This window comes from Patagioenas fasciata, chromosome 5 (assembly GCF_037038585.1).
Source record: "Patagioenas fasciata isolate bPatFas1 chromosome 5, bPatFas1.hap1, whole genome shotgun sequence".
Taxonomy (NCBI): Eukaryota; Metazoa; Chordata; class Aves; order Columbiformes; family Columbidae; genus Patagioenas; species Patagioenas fasciata.
In genome coordinates, this window is record NC_092524.1 from 15,762,006 (window position 1) to 15,783,047 (window position 21,042).

General features: G+C 42.3%; 1 protein-coding gene across 1 annotated transcript in view; it reads left to right on the forward strand.

Annotated features, from left to right (window-relative positions):
* Positions 1-606: 606 nt before the first annotated feature.
* OSBPL5 (oxysterol binding protein like 5) overlaps positions 607-21,042 on the forward strand; it is a 182,641-nt gene continuing 162,205 nt past the window's right edge. Inside the window, exon 1 of the mRNA XM_065838792.2 lies at positions 607-714. Coding sequence (XP_065694864.1) covers positions 700-714 — 15 coding nt within the window. The 5' untranslated portion in view covers positions 607-699. The remainder of the gene's footprint in view (positions 715-21,042) is intronic.

The following is a 21,042-nucleotide window of genomic DNA, read 5'->3' on the forward strand; positions in this document are numbered from 1 at the left end:
TAGGACTGGCAGGGTGAAATCAAGGGCTCTTCCACATGTCAGTGAAGTCCAGGATGAACACGTGGGTCCAAGGACAGGACAGCATCACACAGCCACTACAGCAGGTCCACCTCTGGAAGATAAAATAGAGGTAATATGTGAGTGGTCTCCACACTACCTGCCATGAACAACACCTCTGTCCTCAAGTGAACACTGGGTTGTTTGAGCAGTGATTCCCACCACCCTCTGCAAAGCTAGGTCTGATGTGATACCCACACCAGCAGGGGGAATTCATGGCTCCGGATTTTGCTGTATTGCTTCCCCGCACATGAGGCAACTGCTTGACTGATTTCTTTACCCTTGTCAGTGTTCGGAATAGCTGTGCATCTATTTTAGCCAAGCAAGTCAAGTGCAAGTTGTTTTTCATGCAGGATGACTGCATACGGCAGCACAGGCAGGGGGAAGCTGGATTTTTGGAGAGCAGACCCTTAGTATCGCCCGCACTCTGATGCTGATTTTCTTCTTTATTGGCTGCTCCTGAGCCTGCAGCCGGAGGAACAGTCTCCTGTGGAACGGCAGCTTTAGACAATTTTATTGGCTGATGAATCTGATCTTGCCTGGCCACCTTCCAGAAACACTGACTTGCCCAAGATGAGAGTGAGAGGAAGGTTGCTCTGCCTGAGGCTGTAAACCATTTGTTTTGAGACCAACGTAACACCCATGCCTTGCTGCACAGTAAGTATATAAAGATAGGTCCGTATACACACATATGTATGTATAAAGTGCTTTATAATTGAATTGCTGACACAATTAAATGTGCAGCTCTGGTAGATTGCATCTCGTTTGCTGCTTAGTTATGTGAAAATGTACTTGGTAAATTGCTTGCTGTCACAAAATGCTCAGTTAACTGTTGCAATGACCTAAGTTGAATCACTGTATTTGTCTCCTCTTCTGATTATTTCCTGTGCTGCAAGAGATTGATTTAAGCTTTTTGCCATGAGAGAACAAAATACAGCTGTGAGATGTTGATCTTAAAATGTTTTCTTCAGCTTTATTCTTTTGCTAGGGGAAACTCAAAATACCAGAACTGCTTGCTAGTATTTGCTCAAGTCTTCTGATAATTGCTGTTTAATCTTTCCCTTTGTTTTTAAGGGTAACTTCACTGAAGTTTGATGCATGGATTATTTTGCAAGTTGTGCTTTGCAACAGAGCAAAAATAGAGCAGAGCTAAGGAAGCTAACATTTTTTAATGTAACCCCCAAAATGTGTGATGCTCAAAGTGGCAGCCTACTGCATTGCACCTACATCAGTTGCAAACAGCTCTCCAGATGAACATTTCTGGAAGAGCTTCCAAAACTATTGCTACCTAAGGAATTGATGGTTGACTCTCAGCACTAGAACAGATTGAAGGAATGCAGCTTTTTCGACTGCAGCAGCTATATAATATTTAAAGATGTAGCTAATCCTGAGAGCACAGCCTATCTGCTGCTTCAGAAGTACTACCAAATATTTTAAGTTTCACTCTAACAACCTGCAGTGCCCCTAATAGCCAGATGGAGTGACTTTTGACAACCTTTTATCATGGTACTTGTTCAAAACACCTCTCTCTAATATTTCGTCATTCTTTGTTAGGAGAGGTGAGGGAGGAAGTGGGGTGGCAGTGTTTCCTGCAAACATCCCCACTGAGCATAGTGCGGGGACAATATAGCATCTTCAGGGCTAAGACAAATTATTAAATTTAAGATGACTAAAGTTATACACAGTCCCCAAACACTTAGTGAGCTAGAACTTTCTGTACTCTTGGGCTGTGCTTAGTACAACCGTGTTGATGGCAATGATGCTTTTCTTCGTTCTTCTTGAGCACCATGGGGGAACCTGAACAGCTTCATGACTTGCTTTGGCTGGAAGAGCTTTGCAGTAACATGCTGGCCTGGGATGCAATGGGTTGCTTAAGGAGCCAGAAATAGATGGAATTGTGCTGGCTATAGCCTCTTAAAATCACCTGCACTACAGCTGCCTTTCCAAGCTGCGACGCTGTTATGTTTTGAGAACTACGGGAAGAGGTCGGAGTAGGAGGGCCAAGTTTTCCAGGTGGAGGAGAGACGTGTGTATTGATTCACAGCTGTAGTTGTAGGGAAGAGTTTCCCCGTTATTTCCAAGTAGGGAGGATGGGTGGCCTCATGTGGTGCAATTCCTGGCTGTATTTCAGCTGCAGGAGGAAATGACCTTGTTGAACTGACTCCCATGACAAGGGCAATGGCAGTATAGGAAGTCGTGTAGCTCTGTTATTGGTTGCGGTTATAAGAGTGAAATAAGGCCTTATCTTAATGAGAAATTATGCGGCAAATGTGTTTTAGTATGACTTCGGTGCAATTGTGCCAGGCAGCACTGACAAACTTTGGTGGTGTGTCTTCTAAAGGTTCATTTTGTTGGCCTTGTAAATAGTCACATCTACTTTTTTGCTTGCTCTGGTGTTTCTGCTCTGCTCCTGCTGCCATTCTCACTGGCTGAGGCTTCCAAGGGAGCCATGGGAAGCTGACATTCATACTCATTTGATTTCAAACATCCCTTCTAGAAATCACAGGCACTGCCATTATACGGATGGTGAGACTTCTGCAGAATGGTATCATCTAGTTTTAGAGATGTGTTTGTGATTTCCTGTGATTTCATTGTGGAATTTCAATTAGGGCTTCTCTCAGGTTAAGACTTATGTTTAATGTATGTGGAAAACATAGTATTGGCATACCAGCTCGGTACCTGTTCACCTTCCTGGAAAATTTCTTTCTCTGAATGTCAGGCATGCATCTGTGAAGTTGCAAGCTGTGGCTGTTGCATTTATACTAAAATTGAAGGGAAAGGGAAGGAAAGTGTCTATGAAGATGTGAATTCTGCTGGTTTTAGGTTTAAATGAGAAAGATTTGAAAGCAATCTGTGGTAGAAATGGATCTTTAGCACTAAGCAGGATGCAGCTTACCTGGGGGAGAATGCATGGTCCTCTTGAGTCTTCAGAGGGCTCCTTGATACCCTGCTGCTGGCATGTTGCCGGTGTGCTTCTGCCAGACAGCAATCATGCAAAAGGTCAATGCAGGCCACTCATTTATTTTTTGAGCATTTGCAATAACTCTAGGTGCCACAACAGTTAAAGTGCTGGTGACTTCTGGTGCTGTCAAGCCAAAGGTAAAGGTGGCCTCACTTCAAGCACCCATGGAATGGATACCTATTGCTTGTGCCTGCACTGTGCTGCTGGCCTCTGTCAGGAGACCCTGGGAGTGAGGGTGGCTCAGGGCCTTGTGGCAGGGCAGGGGAGAAGGACAGGTCACATCGGATGCATTATTCTTTCCTGGCCTGCCCCACAGCTTGTAGAAGTGTGAAGGCCATGGCTGCAGCCAGCTTCAAAACAGAGTGGCAGATTTTGGCTATTCTGCTGTTGGTCATCTGCTGTGGTGCTCTGCACCTCAGTTGCCTCCCCCAACCTTGTAAATGTGCCAGGATCGTGATCTCTCATTTTTCTTGGAGTAGATAAGGGCATTTCTAACCCTTTTGTCTTTTGGGGAGGAAAGGGAGAGAAGTGGAAAAATCTCAGAAGAGGAGGCAACTAAAAGTATTATAAAGCTTGTGATCTTTGTTAATGGTTATATTTGGCAATTCTGTAGAAATGGATCTGAGAGAAAACTATGATTCTCAGAGTTTTTTAAAAAAAGTCATTTCTTTGGAAATGTTTTGGTTTTAAATGAAGATGTAAGCGGAAAGTGTGTTGGGGTTTAACCCCAGCCAGCAATTAAAACCATGGCAACTGTGCACTCACCCTCCCCACTCCCCAAGTGGGATGGGGGAAAGGATGGAAAAGGAGGGGAGAAATTCATGGGCTAGGATGAGAACAGTTTAATAAGACAAAAGAAAAAAAAATACTACAAGTGCTACTACTGTGATATATGAAATAGGTGATACTCAATGCAACTGCTCTTACCAGTCAATGGCCTGTATCATGCTGAATAGCCAGTCCCAGTAAAGAGAGCACGCTGGTCCCAAACAGTCGATCCCAGCAGGAGAGCAAAAAGGCAAAGGGTCAAAGGCCAAAGGCTAACTGAAAAACAGCAGAACAGCAAAAGGCCAAACTAATGACCAGCTATATGTGGAACATGACACTAATGGTTGGGAGTGGTTCACTGACCAGCCTGGATGTCAGTCTAGGCCTCCCAGCTGCTATTTGCACCTGCAGCTGGGAAGCTGAGAAAGTCCTTGGTCCCCTGGGGAACAGCCAAAACATCAGTAACTCCAAAACACAGTCCAGTAACCGGAAGGAAAACATTAACTCTATCCCAGGGAAAAAGGTTGTTATCATACTATTATCATGCTAAATCCAAAACAAAAGACTCTACTAGCTACTGAAAAGAAGAAGAAGAAAATTAATTTAATCTCAGTTAAACCAGCACTCAGTTAAACCAGTTAAACCAGGTTTTTGATGGTTAAAAATAGCTTTTGTGTAATGCTTTTACAATATGTTTATTTAGAATGTGGACTTGCAAATTACAGTAGTATTGTAAAGTGCTTGAAATTAACAATGACACATCTACTGCAATTATTTAATTTTTATCTTGGTTGGTTTTGTTTTAGTTTGGATGTGAATTTATATTTCTCTATATGTATATAAACATAATCCTATTAACATGTATGTAAGTAGGAGGCTGGCAGGCAATGTCCTTACATGTATATCAGCATATTATTGCACCATAATATGAAATACTTACTACCAATCCCCATTCGTAAACCTGACGTGCTGTGAATTCACGCTAGGAGTAAGAAGGCAAGAAACTGTTTATGCTCTGTGATACAAATAGCCAGATCAACAATGGAAATGGAAACTGGAATATTGTTCTTCAGTTTTAATTACAGCCTGGCAAATGGTGCTTTCATTTTTCATTGTTAATAAATGGCCCATATGGCATCCTTTGATCACATGCTCTGCAGCTTCTGCAACAGTAAGGCATTTATTTTCAGGGAATACAAAACGTAACATTTAATCTGGGCTTTCTGAGCAGAAGATTGTCTTGAGTGAGAAAACAGACACTACCAGAAGAAGGTACCTGAGGTAGCTCAGAGTTTTCCAGTCTGAAGGCTTGGTGCACGTCGCACGGACCTCAGCAGCAGGGTCAGCAACTTCTTCATGTTCCAAATCAAACAGGGTAAAACCAGGAAGGATTTTGCCCCACCAGCAAAATTAATTCTTTCACAGAATCTGTGAGGATGGTTTTTCCATGGTGCACAATCCAGTTTCCCGGATGCCTGATATGCAGGGACAGATGAAAACTAACCAGAGAGGGGGCTTTGTTTAGAAAGCAAAGCAAAGCAAAATAAAATCAGAATTTCTTTGTGCGAGAGAAATATGCATCACAAAAAACAACCCCAACCCAACCTTTCTCGTCTACTCTGCACACCTTGAAATAAAGACAACCTATTTGCTTTTAATCGCAGTATTTATCATACCTTTTAGAAGCAAAACTAAAATCCATAGCCAGGACACCAGCTGGAGACGTTCCGGAATATCTCCATGGAAATACCATCTTGGAGAGCAAAGCTTGCTGAAGTTTGCTCATTATTATATTCAGAGCATTGCTGTTGGGGAGAAAACAGGAGCTAGGCGACAACTAGTTTTAGTGGGTGTTTTCTACACCCACTGTCACAACAGATGGATGGGTGACAGGATCTCGCCAGAGCAGCTCGTGTCCTCCCTTACAGTGTAGCTCTTGTAGCTACTTTGATCTGAGTAGGCAGCCAGCAACTGGGACCTTCCTGGGGTGTTTCTACCAAAAAATTATACCGATTTTACACGACTCGTGTATTTGATGCAATCTTGCATGTTTACAAAGCATGCCTGTATGTACTCTTCTGTTTCCCTGAGCCCAAGAGGTTTCCTCCTTCATAGTTTTCATGTGATCCTTCTGGGGCAAGGAGATGCAGGGAGAAGGAGAGGGGGAAAGTCAACTGGTCTCCCTTTGGGAAAACTCTATCAGTAAGACAGCAACCTATGACCACTTGTAATGTGCTGCAACACTGTCAACCCCCTCAGAGTAGTTTGAACTTCTGAACTGACAGTAGCAAATGACCAAACTGCACAAACTCACCCATTGCTCCATACAGGCAAAGATTTGTGTCCCCTTAACCTTTTGCAAATGATGGGTACAACATGATCGCTTAAAACCCCAGGCAGATGGTGCATTTCCGTACCATGCATCATTTCATGTGTGTGATGAAATGTGGCTGGCTAAATGTGTCCAGATGGGTATTGCTCCTTTGATGAAGGAACCACTAAAATGTGGCAATTTGTGGGAATCTAGGCTAAAATAAGCTCTCACATGGAGTGTTAGTACAAGGCACAAAAATGAAAAAAATCTTTCTCCACATATGCAACTAAAGTGGGGGGAGGAAAGACATTAAAAGATTGCATGATCGTTTAAGTTACTGCTTCATGGAACTCAAATATAAGGGACTTAAAACATTGTGAAAACAAGAGTGTTGTGAACTTTCAGCCAGTACTCTAGTGTTAATATGTATAATGCTTCCCCAACATACCTGATTTCTCCTTTCAGCTGACTTTTTAGGAGGGATTTTTGAGGAAAATGTTCTATCTGATACTACATGTCTGTAATTTTCAGGCTAGACTACAGAGGGATTATATATTTGTTATTTTGGTTTCCCTTTAGAGAGTTTTGCAATGTTTCATAAATCCAGATGACCAGTGCATGTTTAAGGGAATATGTGGAATGTATGCTGGTCACCACCTCTGTTCTTAGAGGAGACGGTAGTTAGAAAAAATGATGTCTGACAGGGTGTCTCAAACTGTGTGGTCTGTCACCTCCTCAGGTCATCGTAAATTGCTGTAGTTTAAGATCAGGGTGAAATGTTTAAAGTTGTCCAAGGTAGCTTTAAAGCCACCGACTTTCTAATGCTTATGCTGTTGAATCATCGAAAGACCTTTGAAATGTCTTCTAGTCCATCTTCCTTGAATGAATAGAAAGTTGTTTTTTTTTTTACCAGAAGTAAAAAGCGCTTAACTTTGACCACAAAGCATTGCTTATTGTGAACTTGCTGAAATATTGTCTGTGAGGAGTAAAATTTGGAAGTGACTTGCTCAATGGATGAAATCGTCAGGGACAGTAATATGTAAATGCTTCAACTTTTGCAATGTAAATGATTATGTTTGAAACTAAGGATGGGGGAAACTGCACTTGTGTCAAGAGAGGAACAGTAAGCACTTGAATTATTTTTCCTTCTTCCAGAATCCATGCCAGAAACAGGAATGTCCTCAAGACATTCTATCACAGATTATTAGGTTTTTATATTAAATATTACTGCCTGTGCTACAAACCAAACCTCATTCTTCTTGCCCTTATTTAATATCGTGGACATTAATATGAAAAATAGAAACATTTAGTCAACTTCTTATCTCTCTTTTGTGGTACAAGGCTCTGTCTGGTTGGAAGAACAAAGATATGATACATAAAAACATGACTGATTTGTTTTCAAGTTTATGTCTTACATTGACACCAATATGTGGGCATCACACTTTTCATCAGAGTATCACAGAAATGCCATGAAGACCTTGTATGATTAGTGATTTCTGCATGAGAGTGAAGGTAACAAATTTGACCCAGTCGACTCTGTGATATATATAGACACTCACTGCAGCAACTCGCACCAACACAAGCTGTGAGTCTCAGGTCAGGCAGGCGGCTGTGTCTCGGCACTTAATCCCCACTTCACACTGCAGATAAGCTGCACTGGCCACTGAGAGGTTATTGCATCTGCATCAGGCATTTGCATTGGTTTAACAGCTGCCTTTCACGCTTTCTCCAAATGCTGCAAAAACACACCAGCTGGGTCCAGGAATTGTCTTGTCTAGGTGAAGTTTTGAAAAAAGAGAGTTAGGTTTCTGAAAAAATGAAATTAAAAGGGGAGTAACACTGAGTAATCTAGGAGATGTCTTTCCACCCAGGCTTTATTAATGATCATTATTTGTGTACATTTACTGAGCCCAGCAGAGCTACTTTCCTTGCTCTGGTTTAGTCTCATAAAATTCCAAAGTATAAAGCTGTCACTCATGTGCTTGCCAGGAATGAAGTGTTGGTGTGATGTAATTTAGCTATAGGTAAGGTGGCTTAATAAGCACTTACAGTTTGTCTTTAATAGGCAGGCTTAGAATATGTGGTTTTGTTTTGTAGTAATTTTCCATTTTTCTTTTCCATCTTTCCTTTTCTACTGTAGCAGTAGAAAAAGAGCTCGTGTGCTCTTTATCTGTCATATGACCATGCAGCTCCACAGAGGGACAGGGAAGGCTCTGTTCAAGAAAAGTCAATGTATTTGGGGCAGGACTCAGCAAATTAACTGGGAGGCTGTTTTTCTAAAGGCTGATTTATGCCAACAGGGACATCCTCATTCAGCGCAAAGCAGCACTGCGCTGATCTCAACAGAACTACTTTGTTTGGTGGGGGTTAAAAATCTGGTCCCACGTGTGTGATTCTCTCCTTATGATGATGCGATTACCACCACTGCGCCTGGGAAAGGTTTTGCCTCTGTCTTGTTCTCTCCTCTTTTTATGGCCTAACATACCTACAATACACTGTTTATCGCCATGTTTTTTGGAAGGTTATCCATGCTCACATGGCGAGCTGCGTTTCTGGCTGTGTTGCTACTTGCGTGAGTTTTGATGCCGTGGGCTTGGTGGCAGTGGAGGCACAGCAGCACTGGCTTTGCTGCAGCAGCACTGGCTTTGCTGCAGCATTACTGCCTGTGGTGGGGCCCCAGGACCTGGTTTAGTCCAGCTCTGCCTCATGCAGCCAACTCACTTTCTGCTCACTTTGTCTGCCTCCACATACCAGTAGTGTGCTTCCCTCCGTGCAGCACCGCACATTGAGGAGGAAGGGGTTACTCTGAGATGTATTTCCCAGGCCAGCAGTGGCTCTGTTGTGCTGTATTGAACTGGTTTGTTTTTTACGCATGGCAGCAGGAAAAGCCTGTCCCTACGCTGCTGCTACTGCTTGTTTTATATTTTTAAAAGACATGGTCCATTTGACTAGCACTCCTTCTGTGTTTGTGGGTTAGACACAACTCCCTGTGGGTTCACTTTACGTCTTCAGCTGTAAATGTAGGTCAGCTGGCTGCCATGCATTGTGTTCCTTATCCTTAAAAGCACAGGTCGTCACACGCAACTTCACAGCACATTGCATTTTCTTTTCTTACAAAGAAAGCTCATTTCACTCATGTAGTGAGTGGTTCAGCTGCCCTTGTGACATTAGCAGTCCTGCTAGCATGGTAGCAAAATATTTTTCAGTCTAGGTGTCACAGACGCATAATGAGAGCATTTTCTGCTGTTCACTTGAGGGTTTTCCTGACACTTTTTTGGTAAGGAGATCTCGGAGCTGATCTCAGCCCTGTTAATGAAATTAATTATGATAGGGTTTGACAGTTGGTGCCTATAAATCAAATCAAGTCCTTCAGTTTTTCTGCTGTGCTAAGGGTCTGTCCCTTCTGATGCCAAACCAAAGATTTGTCCATTCCTGCATCCTAGAGAGCCCATCAGAGGTTTGAAGTCTAGATGTGAAAGAGATTCTCATGAGCTCATAAACTGGGTTCAGTTACACTGCTGAAGGACCTGCTCTTTCCTTTAGAGCACACATTTAGTTTACATATCCCTGCCTGCAGACTCTAATCTTAGGATACTTAATATGCTTCGAATATTTTTTAGCCCAGTTTCCTGAGAAGTTGAGGCTTGTGCAATCCCTATGTGAAGGGAGAGCCCCAAAAGGTTTCTCAAAAAAGGCAGCACATACCAGCCAATGGGTTGATGAATCATAAAATTTATTTTGAGTTGTTTCACACAGACGAAGGTCAGTGGTGTGGAGCTCCCTTTGTCCACAGCTGAAGGAACACTCAGGTGCCTGTAGGATCATGCCAAAGTGCAGAGAAGGTGGATGGTGCAGGGCTTCCCTTGTCAACAGCTGTGGGGACCTTCCAGCTGCTTGTAGGACCATGGCAGGGTACAGAGTGGGGCTCTGGATGACTTCCAGAGGTCCCTTCCAACCTCAACCACTCTGTGATTCAGTTTTTTTGTGTAGTATTAACTTTCCAGCAAAATTCAGCAGAGGGGTACAGCTCTCGAAGGCAAGCACGTTATGACAAGTGTCTGCACTGAGGGAAAGGCTGTAGCTTGGATGGGGCGGTTGGATGTCTTGATTAGCATGAGTATACTTGGACTTCGCAAGTGTTCACAATCCCCCGGAGTTGCCTTTGAGAGAGGGTGTCATTCCTGGAAGACTTGCAAAATAAGACCAATGGCTAAACCTTTGATAAAAGTAACCTCAGACTTTGGGGCAGAATTATGCCTGGCATCATTTGGTGGGGTGCCACCAAAACCAGCCGAGTTCACCACCCAGCAGGGAACCAGCCCCATGGGCAGGTATCAGTGACATTCATTGGTCACTTACAAAGAGAAGTGCCATTCGAGCTTCATTCGACTGTAAGTAAATACATAGTACTTGCTGAGAAATTACCATTTTCCTGCAGCAGAAAATCAGGCAATTTGGAACTTTAACCAATTTTCTTGCACAAAATTACAGGAGAATAAAGTAGGGCTTCATAATTGAAATGATGTAGCATTAAATATGGATTGTCTGTTGCCTTTTCATAAGAAACAAAATACATTTTGTATCTTGACAATATATGTGAAAACTGTATTTTTTTCCTCATTTCCCTAATCACAAATAACAAATCCTCAAGAGTAACTCTATATATCTTATTCCAGCTGGGAAAGGAAGTGTTGCTGGTGAGATGTTACGGCACTTTCCCAAGAAAAGGAGGGGGGAAGGCTGATCAAGGTCTAGTTGCTCTAGTTGCTGAGCTATTACCAATCTGGAGGTGTGACATGCTGCTCAACCTGCAGTGGAAGGCAGAGGCAAGCCTGTCCAATTTGGCCCTGGGTCCTCCATCAAAAAAATCACTGACAGGATTCATGGCAGCTTTCTGCTTTGATGCTCCTTGCTCTGCCAGCCAGGGATTTGTTTTTCCCTCTGCCCCTCTTGATGCAGCAGGATGCAGTCTGCCAAGTTCATCAGCTTCTTCTGGAAAAGCCATTTCTGGCCTGGCCATGGCTGGATGCAGAATAAGATTTATCTGTGCGTTGCCAGAACTGAAATGACTGAAGACAAGTTTTTGCACCTTCAGGGAGAGTCCCATATACTGATCTTGGCCCAACCTGCATCTGCTGGACCACATCCCCAAAATCTCTGGGGTGAGGGGGGAAATGGCACCCCTCTGGAGAGAGGCTGAGTGGTTTTGCATGCACAAGGATCAGCCCGGTGCAACACAAAAGAGTTAGGCTGTGTCTATTCAGACCCTCATGAGCAATGAGATGTCAGGAGGTTCTTCTGTTGAAAGGTTCTGCAGAGAAATATTCCTCTAGAAATGCTTGGCTGGAAACAGACCTGTTATTATAATCTGCTAAATATTAGCTAGACTTCATTAGGAGTTTTGATGTGTCTAAGCAGATTCAGGGCAGCAACCAGATTGATCTAACCAAATCTGTCTCTTCTTTTACTCCTTCAGTAACTACCTGAAGTTGATTTGCTTTCATTAGAGAAGTCTATTTGGGCAGCAGTGAGGATGGGCAGAGAGCAGCCATTCTGTGAGCAGCAGAAATGAGAAGGAAAAGGCTTTTTTCCAGTGGCTGCTGTAATGTTCTTGAGTGGTCAGAGGGAAGGTACCTGAGCTTTTGTTGTTACTGCAAACATGTTCATGTGGCTGTCAGCTGAGGGTAAGGCTGCCAGCAGCAGACGCTACAGTGACTGCTTTAAATCAGACTGTGTCAAGGTTGTGGAGGTGGAGGGAATACGTTTTTCAAGCCAGGGCAGTGACCTGGAAGGAAGTAGCAGAAGCGCTGCTGACACTGGCAGCAGATGACATGTGGGTCAGAGGTGGCACGAAACAGAAGATGGTTGCTGGGCCAGGGCTGTCTGGCTTGGCTGGCGGTGGGTGCAGGAAGCAAACTCTCTTTCTGTGTGGACACATCTTTGTGCTGTGAATGTAAGAGGAGGGGGAGGAGGGAGTCTCCTCAGGCATTTGAACCAGGCAAGGGAAGCACAAGGAGAGAAGTCAGCTGCAGCCGGTTTTTGGAGTCTTCTTACCACAGGCTGCGGTTTGGGAAGGACAGTAGTGGGTGGCTTACGAACTGTCCATCTTGCGTCCTGATGATGCGCCAGGAGGAGCTCCTTTCCCATGCCATCTGGCTGCAGCCTGTGGGTGTCTGCAGCATGAGAGGATGCCACACAGGGACACCTGAACTGCTTCCCCTTGGCTTTTTCTGGGCACCAGAAGCAGCATAAGTCCCTTAGCTCAGCCCCAAAGCTGTGCTAGTTGAGCCTGCCTTGCAATGAGACTAACTCAGATGGGGAGCAGTGCCTAGAAGCTGTGCCACTGTTCGCACTTGACTTATCCCGGCTGTCGCTGCCCAGCACTGCGTCCTGCTGTGGGGACCTCTTATCAGAGACGACTGCATGTCAGAGGCTCTGCTGTCCGGCAGTCAGCACTGCGAGCAGAGGATAAGCAGATAAACATAATCTTTACATGAAAGTGGTTAATCAATCACTGGAACGACTTAGCAGTGCTTGTTGTGGGCTCTTCATCACTTGCAACTGCTAAATCAAGACGATGTATCTTCTTTAAAATAGAAAATACATATGTATGAGTGAGTTCAGTGACATCTTCTGCCTTGTTCCAAACAAGAAGCCAGACTGTAATCACAGGGATCTTTTCTGGCCTTAAGAAAATGACTGTATGCATAATTTATAACATTAAAATGAATATTAGATTTATATTATTAATTTTCTCTTGAAAGATGTCTGCTCTTATGTCTGGATCCTGCTTCTGACACACAAGTACATTTAATAACAAGTTAGTTCTTCATAGCTAGTTAATGTGACCTTCATTTATTCTGGCATAAAACAACTAACATTTTTCCAAGTATTTCATAATCGCCTTGTAGAATTAAGTACGGAAAGCTGAAGTCTTGGAGTTCAGAACTGCCGAAGGACTGAGGACCCAACGTGAAAACAAAATTGTCTCTTTAATATTAGCAGAGTTGAGCATGACCAAGCATGAATTTTAGTAAGATTAGTATTTATGTAAATTAAGGGATTTTGAATATGGAGCCAAAATCCACTTAACAGACTGGAGGAGCTTCCTTGGAAGAGGTTTTACCATGTTTCAGGCCCATTAGGTTTCTTGCTTATTTTCCATACACCTGCTCATTGCTCCCTGTTGTGACCATCAGCAGAAGCAGTTATTTTTAATTATGATAGGCAGTATTTTGCTGGGATATATTATGTGTACATTACTGGAGATTTCAAGGATGTAACTCTCTGGGGCTGTTTAGAGTAGAGTTGGATCTGGGGTTTCTGGCATTCTGGTGTGCCCAGCTGCTGCCTTCCCAAGTGCCTCAGCAGATGTGAGATCAGAACCAGGCTCCACTTTGGAGGGCACTGTCACTGGCAGCAGGGCTGCCCCGGCTGCCAGCACAGCTTGCAAAAGGAGCAGGAGGGCCAAAGGTTTTGAACTTTGGGACTGGACAACGTGCCACAAGTTGGGAGCACACTTCTGCATGACCTTGGCTCTGCTGTCAAAGAAGTTCATGAACACCTTGTTCTTGGTTAAGTGTGTTTTCTTGTTCATGTCTGCCTCATGGAAGAGGGGCCTGTTGTATCCCAATGAAAAATACCTTTATTGGGAGCTCTGCAAATTAAATTACTACTTTACTTTAGACTTTTTTTCCAGTTACTGTAAATTCCTTGGAGATGCTTTGCTTTATTAACAAGAGAAGTGTGTGCTCTGCCAGAAGCTGAGAAGAAATAGGTTACTGATTTCCGGAGGATAGGATTACAAAACCCTTAGCAACCACTACGGTATAGTTTAAACAATTTCTGTTGGAGCTTTGCAGGTGCTATGCTTGCCAGGTTGGCTTCTAGCCTAAGAATGTCAAACATCAGCTCTCACACACCAGTTTTTTGCCTTGTGGTTTCCTCGTGTGTCCACAGAGGGAACACAACACTCTCTCGTGCTCTGATATTGGTCCCAGTGAAGATCCAAACATGCAAATTCATGTCTACTGTAAGCCTTTTGCAAAAGCTCTTATAAACTTGCTATAAACATGAACTATTGTACTGAAATTATTTCCAACAACTTCAGGATTTATGCCAGACATAGATAAAGCCTGCAATTTAGTACATTCAGAGGAATGGAGTTCAGTTGGTTTTAGTTTGGGCAACAGAGCCCTTCTCTTCCATCAAACAAAAGACAATTCAATCTTTAGTTGTTTCTGGACATCTCTGGGAGCACTAATATTTTTGCAGCTTGATTTTTAGCTTCGTTTCACCTCATATTCCCTTTGCTTTGAAGAAAAATGTACCCTTAGCCTTGAGTTTTAAACTGGCAACCCTCTTCTCTGGCCTCACACTAGAATTATTTTTATTAGATGATATTTGGCAGTGCTGTAGTTTACAAACTTCATTTTGGCAAACTGCAGTCTCAACCCTAGCGTGACGTTGTGTGCTCCGTGGCTCTGTGCCACGGAGGGAATGCAAGGATAGCTGGTCCCAGTTCATGGCAATCCTGAGACTGCAACTGGGATACCAGCTACTCAGGAAAGAGAGGCCCCTGCCAAGGAGGTTTTACCACCGATTTTCAGTGCCTTGGTCAGGATTGAAGAGCTGGCTGTGGGGTAAGGTCCTAGAGCAGGCAGGATGGGGAAGAGGGAAAAACTCTACCAACACCCTGTCCGGAATACCTGGGCAGTCCTTATCTCTTCTCAGATTACTGTTTTAGAGGCTGAATTTTTATGTATGTGTGTGTCAACACTGGGGTAAGAATGAATTTTTTATCTTTTTTTTCAGTGTGTTACGTGAAAAGCTAGATATCTCGTTTCTGTGATTGTTTTTAGGATGGTAAAGAAGCCTTTGGCATAAAAAGGATGATTTTTCAATTGAAATATAAAGTTAGGTCATATACCTGGCTCCTTCTCAGCTGGCTGTCGCTCTGTGCAATAATGCGTCGGGCAGTGTTGTCTGGTGTCTTGCTAGTAAAGAAAAGCAATCAAATTAGCTTCTGAGTGCTCACCTTTTGAGGAGCTGGTTTAAGCCCCTTCAGTTAACCAGGGTTTTCTTGTGGAAATATGAAATCTGATAGACCTCTGCATAAAGGCCTTAGGATCCAAGATGGTATCTTTTAGTATGGTTTGTTTCAGACCAAATTAATCACTGGAGGAAGCTCAACTCGCTTTCTGATAGCTCACCCTTAAAGATAATAGATTTTACATTTAATATAATGACCATAACATTCTCAAAAGTTTTTGTATTGATGAGAATGTTCTCCCATTGAAATAAATAATAAAATGATCTTTATTTCAGTGAAAACAAATCTAAAATGCCATGTCAGAAAAGCCTCCCAGGCAAATTTTAACTCTACAGACGTTATTTTACCTTGTCAGACTAGCTGAGGGACTTCTTGATCTGACTTTAGTTAGTCTGCTGTTTAGTAGGAATCTTCCAATATCAGTGGAGAGTGAGCGTTTCCAGAGGGTAAATCATTGTACCCTTCAGTGATGCCCTTTGTAAAACAGCATTAACTACACTGTGAAGATCTGGGTCACTGTGCACTGACTGGGGCAATTACACTATTGACTACAGTTGCCTGTAGTTCACTCCAGGTGTTTATTCTTTACCATATATCCTTAGGTACTTCGAAAAAGAGTTCAACTGAATCAGTTTTTCCCTGTCAAAATGTGTGTATATACAGTTACAGTTCATACTAGCAGTGACTTTAATTTAAAAGAACTCAGATTACCCAAGCCTTCAACTTGATCACCTTGATTGTAGCCACATTTCTAGGCAATGAATGCAAATAATACTTTTATTTCTGCTTACATTTTGCTTACGCATCGCCTTCATTACTCAGTTATTTTTCTGGTCGTTTTTTGTTTGTTTGCTTTCTCATGTGTCCTCCCAGAAGGCTGTAAGCTCTTGCAAGGCAATGCTGGTTAAAGCTTCATGAAATCACATCTCAGAAATTTTGGTCTTAAAGGCCTGTACCGCGGTGTTGTGACTGTCCCTGGTGCTGGTGGGAGTTATGAACCTTAAGTCTTACACGTCTTTTTGAAAATATTGGAGCGGATTTAGTCTTTTAAGGCATATTGTACTTCCTTCATTTCTTGGATGATTTCCATTTCTGAACAATGTGCTGATTTCTGAGTGTTTAAACCACTTGCTGTGGAGAGCAGCAGAAAGAAGCAATTTCCTGTAGTTATTCTGTCATTTCCATTCTAGTCAGTAGTAGAAGTGGTTGGATCTTGTTCAGCAAAAAATGCAAACTGAAAATCAGCAAAACACTTTGCAAATTTGTGTGGATTTGGCAATAATTCAAGGGAGAGAAAAAAAAATTTCTCAATATACCCCAAATCTTCTTGAACAGTATATCCTTTTTTATCAGGCCTTTAAGTTACCTGTAGACCTTAGTGATTTTCTCTGGTCAGGGACATGTTTTTCGGTCGTCTCGATTTTTTTATTCATCTGCTCTGTATGAGAGACCCCTTATGACTTCAGTGAAAGCTGAGTCTATATCTACATGCTACAGGATTGTGCTTCATAAAGATAGCAAGGTGCTCAAGGTACCCTGAGTGCTGGAGCAGGCATATAGCCATGGCGAATGATGCCAGTGTATCCTTGTTTTCAGCTGGGTTGGTAGAAAAGCTGAGTTGCTGCTATATGTTGTACTGCAAGACAGATTTGCTGTCTTCTGGCTAAAACACAGCTCCTTGCCTCAATATTCTTGTAGCCCTCATAAAATGGCCAACACGACTCAGAAAGGCTCGAGCTTCGTCCTGGAACAACTTCCACAAACAGGAAGCCAACCCTTACAACCCTTAAAGACACAAACTGATGTGCACACGCCCATTGCTAATTTGGGCACAGCAAATACTGTCCTGACACATCTATTGGCTTTCTCTGCCACTCTTTGTGAAGGACATGAGGACTGCAGCACAGGTTTAATGGACAGTGTTTCTAGCAGGCAAATCAAATGCTTCAGGCCTGCAGAAAAACTAGTCACATCCCCTTCTCAGTACTACAATTTCTGTATAATCCTAGTAAAAAAAATACAAAAACATGAAGGTATAGTTCTGGAAATATATCTAGAGGTAGGCTCCAAGGGGAAGATTCTTTAACGTTATTTTTGTTCTTAGATACCTGAGGAAGCAGGAAAATCTCTCTCTGGAGCATAAAGTGCTTGCCAGCTAATGAAATGGAATCAATATCAGGAATTTTAAGTGACTACATTATGTTCTCCATTAATTCGCTTTGCACACATTTATCTTGAAGCCTCTTAAAAGAGATAGTGATTGAAAAGACATATCTCTTGGAAGTGTAAGGATTTATTCTTGAAAAGCGTCTATTGTTAACAGTCCCATGTGACAGCCATCTAATTGTATTGCTATTAGCACTGGGGTCTCATTTATCTTTTTTCAGTAATTCCAAGGTTTAGTTACATTAGCTTCTATTTGTACTAGTCAATCTCTTTGGGGCTGGAATAATGCTTTCTCTCTAAAAATCTCTTTCAGGGAGAAAAGGGCCATAGTGAAAATTAGAGAGCTCTGTGTTCCGGGGACACATTTATCTCAGTCCTAAGCCTGGCACAAAGTTTACAAATCTCTTAAACTCTCCCTTTAAGCCTTGCCAACAGAACCCTGACTCTGAACATTTCCAGGTGTGGGTTCCCTGTGTTTCACTGCATAGGGCATTTCTAGATGTGTCCACAAGAAAAGCATTAATGTGCAAAAGTAGCACGTTTTCCTTTTGTTTGCTTGTTTATTTTCATGTTGCCCCCAAAATTTTCTGGAAGTCAGGTGTGATATCTCTAAACATGAGACAGACAAAATCACTATGACGAAGCTGGCTTAAGGTGAAGTTGTGGTGCAAGCCTGATGCCCAAGGGAAATGTCTAATAAAGATAAAAAAGGCACATAATTTACCAGGTGGAAGCAGCATCTTAAGCAGAAAGTATTGCTCTCATATTTCGAGCACCTGAGCAGCCCTCACGCTGGCCACATGTTGGGCCCAGCCCTCAGCTGGTAGCCAAGGGTTGGGCTTTTCCTTCCACTTTGCTAAGTGAGCACCCAGCTCAGGGTGAGCAACGGGCCCCGGAGTGCCTTTCTAGGAAAGATGTCCTGCAGTGTGCTGCACATTCAGAAAGCAAAGCTTTGTCCAAACTTCACGCTAGGCATTTCTTGACTGTTTCTGATGGCTGGTCTCCTGGTTCCTTTTTTATTATTATTCCCTTTCTCTGCAGAGTTTTGTACTGGACTATAAAGGATCCAGAAAAGGTTAAGCACAGCATTTTTTCCCCTCTTGGGATGGGGAGACAGGCAGCAGCCTGCAGGCAGTTTCCCTTAACATTTATTGAAACCTTACAGCTTCAACAGCTCCATGTGTGCCTGTGCTGAACCAGAAGTGCTCAACTGATTTTTTACAGGTGGATAAATGAGGTGCCTGAGTGTGTGCACATATGCCTGATTTATTGCAACCTGCACTGTAACATATTAACTTGAGACGTAGGTCTTTGTTCCATGCAAGAAAGTGAGGTAGAATAAATGAGTGCAAAGCACTGGTGCTCCTGAGATAGATTTATTCTAGCTAGCTGGAGATCAAGTGGTGCTGAAGCAGACTTCATGCTGCTGGGCAGTACAAGCTTGTCCAAGACTCTGAATATGTAGGTACTGAGTGGTTATTTCAAAGATATTACAATGTGAAAAGTTACAGCTGGGAATAGGCAGGCTTTCCACCTTAAAGTCCCACTACAATGTCATACCTACCATTATTTTTATTCCCTAGAATGAAGAGTGTGACAAAACTAAGGGTTATTTTCCCATGTCAGTGGTGTTTTGGAATGATCTTGTGCACAAATACATTAGCAGTGACTCCCATTAACCAAGATAGTTACACATGCTGAGTTTCATCAAGGCTTAATGGCAAATGCCATGAGCTAATCACTATCTTGTGTCTGTTAATTGTTAACAATTATGCTTTCCACTACTAGCCGCTTGTGTACGCCACTCAGATGCACTAAGGTGTGTGTGTCCTCCTTGCCCATCCACATCACCCTTTCACTTCTCTTCATCTCGCGTGTCTGTTTTCCTCCCATGCTCCACCAAGCAGCTCCATGGTGGTTAGTGCAGTAAAAACAGAGAACAAAAAGTAGGTCCTTTCCAGAGCATGGGTTTGACAGACAGGGAGATTTGGAGGTGTGTGCATGGGGATTTGAAGAGACTGTGGTCAACATGGGTCTTCAGGCAGCGTGGCATCAGCCAGACATGTGAAGCTAGCATCACTTTTAAAATAATTTAGGCCTGAGTTGCTTGTATTAGCCTTCCTTCCTCCCTGAATGGTATAAAGGGAAAGGAGACTTTTATTTGGCTTTTTTAAAAAGGGGCAGATCCTGGATATGGAAGGGGTTTGGGGTGTGTGTGTTTTTTTTCCCTGTAGAAAATTCAATTAGGATTTTTGGTTTGAGAGAATCAGAAGTTGACTCTTGACTGAAGAATGACAAAGAGAAAACAAGGTGAAGATATGTCACAGTGGGTTGCCAAGAAATTTTCTGGCATGCTGATTCTGTAAGCATCCTGTTAGAAACTAGCTCAGAAACAAGCTGTGGATCTTTTTATGTTCTTGAGTTACAGGGCAATTTAAACATTGAATGATTATTTATTCTGCTATCTATGATGTTCTTATGAATTACTGTGCTGTTTTTTCTAGCAGATAAAGTACTGAAATTGTCTTCTCTTTTTATCTTTTTTTTGTTTGTTTTATTATGGATTTCTTAGTTGTTGCTTCAATTCTTGTAAGTTCCAGTAGTTGGTGTGGTGTTCTTCACCGCCTCATAACGGTGTGTTTTCTAATCTCAGCTCTACTTCCATGGGAATGAAATAACATGTTGAAGTATTTTGCTGTATTGCCATATTTATGATTTAGACATGCAATATCTGTTCTGATGTTTGAAAGTAAAAAAGAGTGTAAGAATATCTGGTGAGCCTGATTAACTCTTAGTTATTGTCAGCTGCTGCGTTTATCTGTGGAGTACGGAATCAGTACATATCATTCATTAAGTATTTTTGATTGTTATGCACAAAGTTTGCTGCATTTTAGCTTTTGTTCCAAGAATTCAGGCTGCATTTTGGCCTCTGATTCTTGCAAGAGTCAGTGTCATCTGATGGGAACCAGAGTAAGAAATGGCCAAAAAGACAAATTCTCTTTGTCATAACACAGCACAGTGTAATTTCTTGGTAAAAGGTAACACCATTTGTTCTAACAGCTCATCAGCAGTAGCAATTTATCTTCCACCCTGGAGTATCTGATTTTGACCTCTTACACCTCTTTTATACCAGTCTAGTTTTAAGAGCCTTTGTAGACTTTTGATTTAGGCACAAATGCAGCAATGTGATTAAACACGCATTTATTTCAATCAGCACAAAGCCTGTACTTAAAACTAATTATGTACTTGTATATGCTGCTGAAGCTGAGTTTTCCACTGATTTATGCAGGGGGAAAACTGAGCTCAAAATACGCATGAAATAACACAGGTATCTATTTCTTTTGAGATACCACCTCCTAACTCCTCCTCTTTTCACTGTTTCTCTGTACTAAAATACTATCTTATTTTTTTATTATTTCCAAAGATTTTGATGATGGCTTGCATTTTCTGCAGCTATGCTAATGTCCCCACATTTATACCAATAAATCTAATCCCTATACTTTCAATCTTTCCTTAGCAGTCTCACTAGACCTACAGTATCTGTTAAAGCAGCTTTGCTGCTAGAACTTCTATTTAGCTTTTCTTCTTTGTTGTTGTTGTTGTATCTTTTGGAAAGACTGATGTCTGCAAAGACTTTTAAATCTTTGGGTTTCTTCAGCCTCTTAATTAGTGATGATGGGGCACTTATTGCACTCACAGAGCCTCTGCAGGATGTACCAAACC